This window comes from Pagrus pagrus (genome assembly GCF_965226575.1).
Source record: "Pagrus pagrus genome assembly, chromosome: 16".
Lineage (NCBI taxonomy): Eukaryota > Metazoa > Chordata > Actinopteri > Spariformes > Sparidae > Pagrus > Pagrus pagrus.
Window position 1 is genome coordinate 20,248,638 of NC_140200.1, and position 13,839 is coordinate 20,262,476.

A 13,839-nucleotide genomic window follows, 5' to 3' on the forward strand; every position below is an offset into this window, starting at 1 on the left:
AAAGTGTTTACTCACGTGAGACCACACACGGCCTTGGTGTGCCACACAAACAGGTACTGGCATTCATCTGTCTCCAGCATGAACTCGGGGATGCCGACGCCTGCAGAGGGGTTACAGTGGAACATGATGGTGGAGTACGCCATTTTGGACTTCTCCCGTCCACATTTTGACTCAGAGGGCACCATCACATCCAGGTTTCCTCCTGATGAAAAAGTCGTATGTACAAATATGTTCATGACAACTGTGACAACAAAGAATGGGAGACAGCAAATGACAGAAAAATGATTTCTTACAGAGACAATCTCTGATAGAAATGGGACACTAAACAAAACCATCAATCACCTTTAATGTAGTACTTGGCCTTGCTTGAGGAACCAATCCTGCGCCTGTACTGCCCGTTGAGTTTCACCTGGCAGATGTTGGCACCCAGACAGCTGCTCAGGGTATTGTTGGTGATGCCGGACAGCTGGATGTGGTAGATGTAGCGGTCACCGTTAGGACGGATGTCTCCAGACGCCTGATGGTGGCTGAGAGGAGGAAGAGGAGGAGGAGTTCTCTAGACTGCTTTTATGCAACAATGTGAGATATCTGTGAAGAAGTGTGAACTGGGAGAAGGTTTTTCTTTTGTGTTACCTGAAGTAGAGTTCTCCCAGACTGAGGCTGGCTCCGGTATCAGGAACCTGTATCGTCCCGTTCACAACCATCACCTCCCGTTGCTTCACGGCACACGCTGACCGAGTCTCCCAGCCAATCACAAACTCACATGACGCCTCATCAACACTGCTCATACAGACACAGATCGACATGAGAAAGTCTTAGCATGGTTGCAGATTGAACTTGAATGGCATTCAGTAGAGTGCATACCCCCGCTGAGGCCGACCAGTCCCCTTTAATTCAATGAATCCAATATCAAATAAAACATTTTAATCCCCTGGATCTGGGTTTTTATTTGCATCAAATTGTGCTCACTCACAGATAACAGCCACCTAAATACACCTGATGTTTTCATCAAGATCCATGGATTATTCCCTGAGAAATTGATGATTTTTTTGAAAAACGCCCTATCTCGCAATGTTACAGAAAGTGAGAAAAAGTTCCTTGATCTGCATCAAAAGTTAATGGGATCAGAACTCACCCTCCAGCTAAGTTTGATCCGAATTTCTACCCCAAAACTACGTAGTGCACCTTTAATAATAACAATAAATACACCATACAATAATGGTGCAAAGCTTAAACAAAAACAAACAAAAACAAAAGTAATAAAATCAGGGAATTCAAGAGCAATAAACAAGAAGTATAAAATATGGAGAAATAAAACAAAACATTAAGAGAGCAACATCAAACCCTTTGAATAAACATTTTCCAAATGATCGTCTGTTTGTCGTGTTTTTAAGAGCTATTTAAATTGAGGCACTGACTCAGCTGAAGTTTCTTCTGTAGCGTTTGGACAAAAACCATAAAAGCACGGTCAACAAGAAGGGAGCTGAAATGAGATAATGTGATCGCTTCTTAAGGTTTATCAAATGAGACAATCTGACTGATTTGTGACTGTGAATAACATCAAGTCTGAAATGTTTTGCAATGCACCTCAAATGACGTTGTTACAAGAGAAAGTTTAACTTTAAGACAAACACTCTGTTCTCTCATTAACTGGCAGTCGAGACATATTAAACCGGAGAGTAAATGAGTGTCACTGCAGCGTCACGTTAGAAAATAGCAGAACCAGAGATGCCAACGAGGCATGAAATTGTGTCCAGATGTGATCATTTCATCATCATTTGGTTTATTATTCAGTTTGGGTGAATGTGTAATAAGAACACACGATTTAATTGTGGTGCGTGTGTTACCTGATGAGTGCTGGGTGTCCGACAGTGGAGCCACAGCTCAGCTGCATCACAGTCTTGGCCTTCATGCCGTTCCCACAGACATCGTCTCCAGCTGAGTAAGTGACAGAGATCTTTCCGTCTGCAGAAGAAGTTTGAGACTGTGAGCTTCAACTTTTCGAAAGCTCACATAAATGCTACCGTACAACATTATCTGAAGATAAAAACAAAAATGTCACCTCAGTTCCTTTAGATATTCTCATCTAATTATGGATTTTTATTTGTTTTCATTAACGTCAAAGCTGGCACTGTTTTCACTTTAATTGCAGTTTTGAATTACTTTAATGAGGAACAATCACAGTAAATATTAAATCCAGAAAAATGCCTTTACAAGAGCTTCTGCTACATCATACAGAAAAATATAGTAGAATATATACAATAATGACCATAAATTATTAGAAACTTCAAGCAGAGATCACAATCATCCCTCATTAAGTCCCACATTATCACACTAAGGTGTCAGGATTACCCACCAGTGTAGATCATTTTCTGTGTATAGACTCGGCCCAGGATCTGGACTTTTCCTGCTGCTGAGCGTCTGCACACAGTCGCTTCCTCTGGACAACCTGGTAGTCCGCCGTGGATCCCCTGACACAGGTTGATGAAATACCTGAAGAGATATAAACAGGAAAGAGTGTCACATTTGAATAAACTCAGGAGATGAAGGCTCATGTGCTTTGAGTGGCCTTGCAGAAACATTTACAATCTTTTCACCTATAAAAACATATGCAAAGTGATATTTCTTCTTCTTCTTGTATCTATTGTGCAGCCGGGCAAGTTTTTATTGTCAGAATATTTCACTGCATATGTCATTTTAACCTGTTTTTTAGAGCAAGGAACACTTTCAGATAAAATGAAGACAAAGCAACTTGACGCTTGTATGTGTATGAACAGCTTTGCCAGCAGTTATTTATTACATTTCTAGCTCATTAGACACAAAAGCTGGCACATACACATTCAATGTGATGGAACTTGGCTTGTAAAAGCTGTATAAGGATATTTTTTTAATGGTTCTATCATCAGTTTTAAAGTTTTGACATTTTTAACAGAACCTTAAATAACATGAACAACAAAAACAAACGTAGCATCTCCATCTTACAACCCCTCCTCCCCTTGTCCTTCTGGATTGAGGATAAAAGAAGAGCATGATGCATAAATGAATATTAAAAAATATGTATGGATTATAAGGAGGACTTAGCCGACAAGCAAACAGTGTCCATTTGTGACTAAACCCAGACTTACGAATCTCCATGGTGGCTGAACTTCCATGGCTCGGTGAGGGAGGACAGAGTCCGGAGGTCGAAGGTCTGATGCTGGCTCACCAGCTTACACTCCATCTTCCTCGGAGGACAAACGGCACTGGTCCGCCACTGAAACGTTGCCGAACAGCCCGCTGTCTCTGAGAGCAGCTGTGGAGAGCCGTGGCCTGCAGACTGGTCGCAGCTGAACAATATGGATGACTGACGCTTAGTGGTGGCTGGAAGAAGGAGAGAGGAAAGCGGGGTTGTCAGAAAAGAGAGAAGTGACAGTTGCGGTGGTAAAATGCAACACAACAAAGCATTTTAAACTATCAAGAAGAAGAAGACTTCAGCCTCAGTCTATTATATTTGTGACATCTCATCTCCTTCTGTTCACGTGCTTCATCTCTCCTGACAATACTACTCACTTGCATTGCAGAATCCCCACTTCTTGTCCGTGTCAAAGTTGGAGGTGGTGGCGCACCACTTCCTGCCATCAGTCCTCTCATCTGTGGTGCAGTCTGTGTACAACTTCTTCATGAGGGTGAAAGGGAACACACATACCTCGCCCACGTCCGTCACTACAACACACAAACACACACATTAACTGCTTGTTTTCTAATGTGAGGGAATTTCCCAAATGTCCGATTGTTATTTTTAAATGTTATTCTTGCATATGAAACTTAACGAGTATAGGAGATGTGTTAAGAGTGAAAACATTGTGTTTATGGGCCATATGTGATAGAGAGGGTTGAAAAACCATCTATATATATATATAAAAAAAACATATATAAGACTCTTGTCCACCTCTTGTTCTGACAATGGCTTATGTAGGAAACAATAATTATGGGATTTACGTGCATGTTAAATTTACGTTAACCTGTGAAGAAAGTGGATGTGGAGATAATGGGAGTGTTATTTTAAGTGAGTCCAGATGTTACCATGTGACTGCTACAATTGTGTGCCTACAATAAAGGCTGAAGAAAGACCGCCTCTCTTCAGTCAACATCTATGCGCTGCTGATGTGTGACTCTTGCTTGCAAGCAATAAAGACCGTCTAGAAAATAAATATTGCGTCGAACTTGGTGTTTGACCAGCTCTCATCTGCACTAGACAAGCGACCACGACACTAAGGATGAGGATCTTATCTCGTTGTTCTGCTCCAGTTTGCTCCTGGGAATCTAGAGTATTAGTGTGTTTACAATATTGAATGAATTGATGAAGAACAGCAGCAGATTATAAACCACTTCAGACTACATCGAAGACATTTCACTTGTTTTACTTAATCAATAAAATTCTGAATTAGACACATCGTTTTTTTTCCAGAGCTGATAATGGAAGTAGTTAAGGGGTGAGGCGTCTTGCATCTTACTCATTTTTTTTGAGCAGTGCACATCTGCAATATCAGTATTGACATGGATAGCAGCGATAACTTCACAGTGGTTACATTATCTTTCACTTCAGTTTTACTTCTTTTAAACTCAACGCCAAGTGAGTGCCACTCCTTCGAAAGTGGCTAGAAAGCCATCAACAAGCCAAGGTCTTTAACGTGCTGCAGGGGGCTTCAGAGTAATTTGATCTGGGAATGAAGGCTGGTTGCTCCAATGGAACAAGGTTTTGTTTGTCTAACGTTTAAAGGGTATAAGCTGCACTTTATCATGTTTTGTCTGAAACTGTGTTGCTTTTACAGCTCAAGATAAGCGTTAAGTAAGTTTTAAAGAACTGAAAAAAACAGAAGAAAAGAATAAAAACTTAAATTACTGAAGTATGAAGAATTAGAAGTCTTAAGCCACCACAAGATTTGGTAGTTTTAGTAGCAGTCTTACCAGGTGGGCAGAAATCTCCTCCACCATACTGCATCAGTACGGCCTGCTCGTCATGTTTGAAGTCCATCTTCATGACCTTGCTGATGCCAAATGATGAAGCAGTCTTCTCTGAACCAGAACCAGACACCTGGCAAACGGCACTGTTCTTACAGGCCGGCTCTGTCACTGAGCCGCAGACGTTGATCTGATACATGCTGGAGCCTGCCGGGACCTAAAACACAGAAACTTTACTTTTTAACTTTAAAACTTTACAGTTTTAATAACTGGTATTGTACTGGTAATATTCAAAAACGTTCAAAATCACTGGGATGAAACGATATGGAGCTAACCTGGACTTCACCAGAGAGGGTGGACAGGTCAAAGGTGAACTGCAGCTGGGAGTCGGTGAGCTTGCAGCCGCTGGTTTGTATGGCGTCCGAACAGACGATAGGAGTCGCCCACTCGAACAAATGGACACATCCCTGCAGCTTCAGCATTTGCGGAGAGCCCTGGATAAAGACATGAAGGTCACTGCTTTGTTCAACAGTAACAGTTCATTTGTTAGTATTCTCATCATTAAAAGTGCTGACTGACCAGCTCCACTCCTCTCTGGCAGGTGAATATGATGGTTGAGGTGTAGTTCTGTGCAGGATCAGACGCACACTTGGTGGAGCTGGAGTAAGTGATGGACACTTCCCCTGTTTCACTGTTGATCTCAGGGCCGCTGGTCGTCCGGCCGATGTCCTTCAAGAGAGAAATAAAGAGAGAAAAGGATGAAGGCGAAATTATTGACAGGCAGAAAGGAACATAGATATAAAATTGAGAGACAGGAGAAGAAGGATCTGTTTGGTTAGGATCTTCTAATTATTCTGTATTTTTTTTTAAATTCATTTTGTGTTATGGTATTAAATGTATGCTGTGGTACAAGAAGGGACACCCCATGTGCATTTTGAACATAATTTTGAGCTCCCCCAAATATATTTCATGTCACAAATGCAGCATGTAAAACTTTGTGACTGACTGTGTCTATTGTCCTGCTGCCTATTTGCTGCATCAAGAGGTTTCATCTGACCCGTGTCCCAATGTCAGAGCGCTGGTTTCCATCAAACCAAATGAAAGTGAGGTTAAAGTAAACTGTTCTTACCACAGGAGGTCCATCATCAGGATCCATGCAGACAGAAGCTCCAGGGGGGCAGGTGACCCCGGGGATCGGGTTCAGAGGCTGACAGATGTTGATGTAGAAGTCTGGAGTTTCATCACTTTGGTCCACTGCCTCGTCTGGAAGGACACAATTAGAGGATAGAAAGTAAGTCTGGACGAATGTTGTGCCCCAGAAATGACACACATGACTCAAAATATTAACTGGCGTCATTCAAATCATAACATATCTGATAACTGTACCTGTTGCCGTGTAGTATCCACTGACATGAATCAGAGGAGTCAGGTCTATGAGACCAGAGCTGTTCTGGACTGAACACCTCACCTGAAAGATTAAATAACGAAAGAAACATCAGAGGTTCATCTTTGCAGAGCTTAAACCAGGCTAAGTCTAACACATTGAGCTGTAACAGTTTGTATGCTTCAGAAAGGCCATAATACAATAAGTGTTATACTATACAATGGCTGCAGAAAGATTTTTCTTCCAATATTTTTTTCTTTTTGTTGAACACAGTTTTACAGGAAGATAATTCTTATGCTGTGATGCTACATTCCTCTGATCATCCTTGAGAAGTCTCTGAAGAAACTATCTGAAGACTGCGCTCAACAGAAATTCAATTTGCTCTGTTAAACAGCCAATTGTGACAAAAGTGCTAGTTTGTGAAGGAATGCTTTGTACTCTTTCATTTCAATGTGGAAATGAATGATCAATATAATAATTGGCAATATCACCACAACAAAGGGACTGTACTAACATTTGTATGATTGTGTTTAGCTAGTTTCTGGAACATCAGTGAGGCTGTTGTCTTGTGAAAAGCAAATCCACTTCACCTATTTTTAGTGTTGAATCGGACAAGTTTTTTTTAACTGGATAAATACTGACTTTTTAAAAGGTCAAGAGCACTGAGAGGTACCATTCTCTACTAATTGCTCTGACAGATATACAAATATACTTACTGGCTGCTCACAGACGAGCGGTGTGTGGAATGAGAAGAAGTGGGTGCAGGTCTCTGCGTTGGAGTCGATGAGAACCGGCTCTGGAGGGGCCGAGCCCATGTTAGGTGGCCTATACAAACACAATGCAAATATTCAGAACATAGCAAATAGTATATTCGAGTGTTAACATGACAAATACATTACTGGTGTTTTGAAAAAAATAATCACAAAGATTTTAGGTTTCTGACAGCTTAAACGATTGTCAAAAGGATTCATTAACCTGGAGAAAAGTAAATATAATTTAAGAGAAAATAAATGCCTGATTTTTCCCACTTCCTGTCCCGATTCTTTGAGGAACAAGGCTTTTCAAAAAACATCCGAAATGCATGTCGTTGCGTATATGAAAAATGTCAAAAACATTGATTTAAACAAAGTAAGTAATGGACTTCATGTGTCTCCATTTTGTGAAAAGTGGTGTTTAGATTCTGCAAACTCTTAAGTCTTGCAACAGCTGCCGTGTTTTTCTATTATAATGTAATTTTTGTCTTGACAGAGATGTTATTTCTGTCTTGATGTGTATTAGCTCATTGCTAACTCTGGCAAAGCTAAAGGCTCATTTATGCTCAACGTTAGATACGCATATGGATACGAACAGAGTCCTCTGTCTGTACACTGCGTTCATTTCGTCCGTATTTCTGCACGTTTTCTGGAAGCTTATGGATACAGACCAACAGAGCAGTACCTCTGGTAGTCGTTGGGGGCAGTGTAGCAGTGGTTCTGAGAGTTGGGGAGAATTTTGAAATATTTTTGATGTTACTTCACCCAGGGCATAGAGAAAAACAAGCACTACAGAACAGCTGGGAGGAGATTGGACAGGAATTAAATGTGAGTTGGACGGTGGCAAAGGAAAACTGGAGGTCTGCGTGACACAGATTTTTCTGTGAGTGACGCCCTCAAGAGGTTGTATTGCTTAATATCCACGACAAAGAGAATCAGTATTGTTTGAAACCGACGTATCTATTTTCGTACGTAAAGGGAGCAAAAATTTGCTTTAAGGAGCTGTGCACTGCCCCGTCAAACAAATAATATATAAATAAATAATAGTTCATTAAGTATAAAGGCTTAAATTATTCAAGACATCTTAGTAAGTTAGATACCCTGACAATAACTTGGCTAAATCGCTGAGCACCAATGTATCTGTACAAAACAAAAAAATCAAACACAGGCACAGAGAGAGTCTGAAGTACCTGCAGATGAAGTGGATGATGGTTTTGTGGTGGAGGTCGGGGTTGGCTGCGCAGGGACTTCCTCCTTCATATGTCAGCTCCAGAACGTGATCTTTGTATGAGAGTTTCCTGCTCACCTGACCGCCGCTCACCGCTGTCTTCGTATCCTTAATGCACACAGCTAGAACACACAATATGCAAACAGAAGTTACAAAAGAACTGCACAAAACTGATATATTTGTGCTAAAGACTCAATAGATACACTACATGTTAATGATAGTTCTTTTATGTAGATTACAGTTTTAAAATGACAACATGGGAACTTCTTTGATAAATTTGTCCAATAAAATCACTTATTCACAGTTTAAACCTGTTAATCCAGAATAATTAAATCTAGATTTCTAAAAAGACAATTACATAAAACTGATTTTATTAACTCCAAGAAGGAGGTAATGTTTTTGGCTCTTTTTGTTTGTTTGTTAGTTTGTATATCTCGCAGATTTCAGTGACGTGTGGAGAAAGGTTGAGTCATGAGCCATAGGCAAGTGATTAGATTCGGAATGAGCTGAGAATCCAGGATTTATCTTCTAATGACTGGTAATCTAGTCACTTCAACAAAAAAAGAATCTGGTGTATGAATCTCTGAATTATTTTGTGGGTGCTGTTTTCATTGTTGCTGTAGCTTTATTGTTGTGAATTCATTTTTTTTTTTTTTGCAATTTTTTTGTTTGGTTTATTTGTGCTTTTTAAATGTTTTTATATTATTGTGTAAATTTTTACTTGTGTGGACCCCAGCAAGAAGAGCTACAAATTCAGATCTATTCACTGAGGCATGTGCTCTCTCTGTGCCTCCCAGTTTACTGTGCATCATCTACTACAGCCCTGGTGAAAGAGTAGTCAATAATTTGAGAAGTTGTGGGATTTCAGGTCTCTTCTGACGTCTCCGACATGCCCTCAGTGTTACATAAACCAAATTAAAATTAAATAGTAACCAGGAGAGAGGTGAAGGAATGAATCCCTCTCCTTAATTGCAGTCATCTGACTTTGTCGCAAGAAAGTTTATCTTGGAATCTGCAAAGCTTGTCTGATAAGAAAAAACAATTACACATTTAAAAAGTCACGTAACTCTTCCATTAGAGTGTAACTTCTAAAACCATCATGAAGCAGCCTGCAAAAAATCCCTCTGTTGTTCCATCTACATTGATTCAAGCAGTTTTCTCTCCAGTTAAAACTCTTATTGTTTGACCTGATCTGTTACGTGCTCAGAAACATTTTCTTCTCTTTTTGTGATTTCTCTCAGTTTTCTACAGGTAGAATAGAAATAAAGTACCAATGTATTTCATTTGTTAGTTCAGTGCAAGGTTCAAATAAGTTAGTTAAAAGTAGGGGGAAAAGATCTGCACCAACTGTTAAAAAAAAATATATAAAAATTTATACAAAAGGCTGTTTGCATTTTTGTGTTATTATCGGATGAGGTTGTGGCTGGATCAACTTTTAAATATGGTACTGCGCCAGTATGGGTTTATCGGGAAACCTTGAAGCATTACTCTCCTCATATTCTGTAGCACATATTATTTATTTGTTTGCGAAAGGTACAAGTACTCTGGTACATTTCTTTGTTTGTGTTTGTGGCAGAGATGGTACGCAGCAAGGCAGGGAAAGAACACCGGCCCGCAACTGAAAGCTGGAAAGATTTATTCGTCTTTATAGGTCTGTCTCTGCAAGCCACTGCCGCGTCAAACTGAATGGAAAACTGCTTGAAGCATCCGTGTGGTACTTGAATGCTGAAATGACCCTCCTACAAGATGTTAATACCAGCTAATTTGAGTTTGAGACCCCTGCTCTACTGGGTAAATTTCAAAGAAAAACATATATTTACATATTTCTAAACATTTAATTTTCCATAAAATGACTTAAATTTCTCTGCAGGCACGTATAATAGTGATTAATCTAACAGCCTGAAGCTCATGAGGATTAAATATGAGGTAATAGTTTGTGGAAGCAGCTCTATAATCATTCTAATCTAATCTAATCAGTGACCCAACAGGATTTAAAGTGGAGTTAAAGGTTGATTCTAGCTCAGTGTCACATTTTGAAAACACAGAGCACATTTCAGCTCTGACTGGTTAAAGGCTCATCTAAGTGATTTCTGTATGTGCACACCGAAGAGGTTTTTTAACGTAAGCAGGTGACCTTTGACTCTTTCAGTGACCGAAGAGAAGCTATCTGCAGGTTATGCCAGTTTATGATGTCCCTTTAAGATAGATATATCTATCTATTTTAAAGGACATCATAAACTGCCAAAACCTGCAGATAGTTTCTCTTAACAACGCCTTCATCAAGACATTTTGTTAAAAGGATTGAAGCACACAACAGAGTCAATTTTCTGTTTCTGTTCATTTAAAAATGATCAGTTATAAAACATGAAACTGACGGATACATAAATTCTAGATTGATTCATCAAGAAATATGTCAACCAAATATTGTAGCATTCACAATTTAAGCTAATTTCATGGCTGACTTTGCAACTCATACCTCTAAAGTGATGCATGCAATAGAGGGGGAGTGGTGTTAATTCTATGAACCAATAATTACAAAATAAATGGCTGAGAGACGACCTGGTGAACCTAGTGGATGGCTGTACATACCGGTTCCTGGGCTGCATCCAGCGTTGGTCACGTTCCCACAGATGTTCATGCGGAACATCTTCCTGTGTTCCTGTTGATGGTACACGGTGTAACCTCCTTCTCTCGTCAGGGTGTTGAGATCAAACAAATGACCTGCGGGAGAAGAGATGAACAAGGTTTACAAAAGAAAAAGAGGGTTGTTATCGAGGACTGAACTGTCATTTCTAGACTTCTGTATGTCGTGTGTCCAGTTTCTATCGTCATCAAAAGTAATCTGCAAGAGCCACTGATTTGTTTCGAAGTCTGACCTGTCGCTGGGTTGGTGACTCTGCAGTCGTCGTGCTGGGTGCTGTTCAGAGGGCAGGCGGCAGCTGTTTGCCAGAGGAAATTGTAAACACAGTGCTCGATGGCAGAGATCAGAGTAGGACGGGAGTCCTGGATGGGAGAGAGGAACACACATTTTACAGAGTCCAAAACTGGCTGGATATTTTGACAACAAAAAGGATTGACAAGAATTACAGCAGTGTTCACACATGATGAAAAACATATTGATTGTCATGTTCTATGTTTTCACTGTCAGATGACTGATGTATAAGTTGTATTTAATGAATAGATGGAAGGGAGAAAAGTAGAAGAGCGAACTGACTGAAAACTTCAGACAATCTGCTGATCTGATTGATGTTTTATTTTTCCCTACGAAAGAATCTAACTGCCTTGAAACAATCACTAAAGAATGATTTTATTTCTATTGTCCTCTCATCGCTGAACTCCACAGCTGCTTCTTCTTAAACAAAGCGTGTTGTCCACTCCAGCTGTCCTAACATCAATGGTAGAGTACTTCCTTTTTTGTGAATAAAGCTGTACACATAGTTGCCACAGGGTCACATTTGACTAATCTGTGGCAGTCGGCCCTGTTCAGAATCAGAAACTGATACCCCAGCAGAGCTGCAGGATTCACACTTTTACTTTCTCTATGTGGAAATCAAAGACAAACAAAGGCAATAAAATATGAGTCTTATACATAAAACATGAAACACATGTAGGCTGATATTGACTGGCAGATAATCTATATGAAAAAAAGAAAAAAAGGATAAAAAAAAAGAAAGAATAGTCAAACCTTTGTATTTAACAGTCAAATCTGATCAGACTAACTGGATTCTGAGATCAACTATGGGAGAAATGCTTCTTTTTAATCCCAGTATAACCTTTTTCTATAAAAATAATGATAATAATAATAACTTGTAACTGTTTGTATAGGCAATTAAACCCGATATTAAACCTTGCAGCATTTAAACCAACATGCTAAATCACTGAATGCCAAACTATTGTGATATTTTGCAGGGTGAAGCAGGTTTAAATAAATGTTTTACAGATTGACATCCCTGAAGCTGTCCAGGATACATATACACTGTCTGTCTATCATTTGTAAAGACGTGTATCCCTCACCACTTTGTCTTTGTCACACTTGAAGCGGATGATGCTGCTCCTGTTGCGGATTCCATCTGGACAGACTTGGCCGCTGCCGTAGTGCAGCTTCAGGACACCTCTGTCCCACGTAGGACCGGACTCCACCTGTCCCAGACTCACATAGTCATCTCCGTCCTTCACACAGGACGCAGCACTGGAGGGACACTTCAATGAACCTGTCATGGACAGAAAGCAGAGGGTAGTTGGATGCTTCAGTTTTACTGTAGGCTTTACTGAATGGAAACACGTATGCACACTGACCTCCCTGCTGCACCAACGACCTGCAGACATTGATGTAAATGTTTTTCTTCGTGTCGTCCGTAGAGTGCTCCACCTCCCAGTTGCGAGAGTCCATCGCCAGAGGGGAGAGGTCGTACGAATGGCCCTGACCATCACTGAGGACAGAGGACACAGCAGACGTACAGATGGTCAAAATTCATGTGTGTTCAAGGTCTGTGCAGTCTTCTGAACATATATGATTATATTATAGTAACTGAACTGTTTTAATGCTAGTCATTACCCTGCAGCTACTGTAGCACGCTTGGTGGTGATCAAAACTCAAAATAAAAAAACACTGATTTACGAGTACCTCATTTATTACTCAACAATACGCTTTGAGATCACTTGATGAGATGAGTAGAAACAACTTCATCAAATCTAGGAAAACTACGATCTTTCACAACTTCCTTTTAAGATGTTGACTCTCAAACTTAAAGGAAAACATACTTAAATAAAGAAATAAAGAATAAAAAAATTATATAGATAAAGATAAATGATCTAACTTAAGGCCATACAAGCAGTTACAAGACAGCTGAAGTGTATGAGTAAAATAAACGAGTTTAAAGAAATCAGAAACATCGGATGTGTCAGACACACGTGTGCATGAAAACAGAGGAAGAAGAAGAAAAGACAAGAGGCAGCAAGAGGAGAATGACATATATGAGGTGAATTGTTACTTGTAAGAGCAGCTGGTGGTTTTGACCGGGACGCAGGCCAGAGCGGTGGGCCAGCTGAACAGGTAGGTACACTCCTCAGTCTCCTTGATAAACTCTGGTACTCCCTGAACAAATGAATCGACACAACACACAGTTAGTCACCATCTCTGAAGGGCTAGGATACATATCTATGCTTTACATGAAGAACCTGAAAGAAACTGTCTGTTTGCTGTCAGACGCAGATGAGAAGATGGAAAATGGAGTTTGGACAGAAGTTTAAAAATGAATGTGTATTTTTGTTCTCTTATCTAACAAAACTCTTTTCAACACTTTAAGTTCACACCTCCGGTAATCTTGTACACATGTACACAATCTGCTTATCCTGTTTGACTCTGGAATTCAATGTGTCACAATACAGGAGCTAGGTTCTCTCGAAATGGAGTCTTATGTGGACTTAAAGAGGAACAAAACTACAAAAATATTTCCCTTGAGGTCGAAGCTACCAATCAACCCTGCCGGAATTTATTGCATGAGCTAATTATTTATTTTCTTTTTATTATGATA

General features: G+C 40.0%; 1 protein-coding gene across 1 annotated transcript in view; it reads right to left on the minus strand.

Moving 5' to 3' along the window:
- The window catches only part of igf2r (insulin-like growth factor 2 receptor), a 49,483-nt gene that overhangs the window by 6,593 nt on the left and 29,051 nt on the right, over positions 1-13,839 (minus strand). Inside the window, exons 29-47 of the mRNA XM_084377527.1 lie at positions 13,297-13,400; positions 12,602-12,735; positions 12,320-12,516; positions 11,182-11,308; positions 10,895-11,026; positions 8,268-8,427; positions 7,042-7,150; positions 6,328-6,409; positions 6,071-6,204; positions 5,521-5,670; positions 5,277-5,435; positions 4,948-5,158; positions 3,550-3,702; positions 3,126-3,360; positions 2,357-2,493; positions 1,848-1,965; positions 634-780; positions 343-527; positions 16-202 (exon numbers count right to left, since the gene is read on the minus strand). Coding sequence (XP_084233653.1) covers positions 16-202; positions 343-527; positions 634-780; positions 1,848-1,965; positions 2,357-2,493; positions 3,126-3,360; positions 3,550-3,702; positions 4,948-5,158; positions 5,277-5,435; positions 5,521-5,670; positions 6,071-6,204; positions 6,328-6,409; positions 7,042-7,150; positions 8,268-8,427; positions 10,895-11,026; positions 11,182-11,308; positions 12,320-12,516; positions 12,602-12,735; positions 13,297-13,400 — 2,861 coding nt within the window. The remainder of the gene's footprint in view (positions 1-15; positions 203-342; positions 528-633; positions 781-1,847; positions 1,966-2,356; positions 2,494-3,125; positions 3,361-3,549; positions 3,703-4,947; positions 5,159-5,276; positions 5,436-5,520; positions 5,671-6,070; positions 6,205-6,327; positions 6,410-7,041; positions 7,151-8,267; positions 8,428-10,894; positions 11,027-11,181; positions 11,309-12,319; positions 12,517-12,601; positions 12,736-13,296; positions 13,401-13,839) is intronic.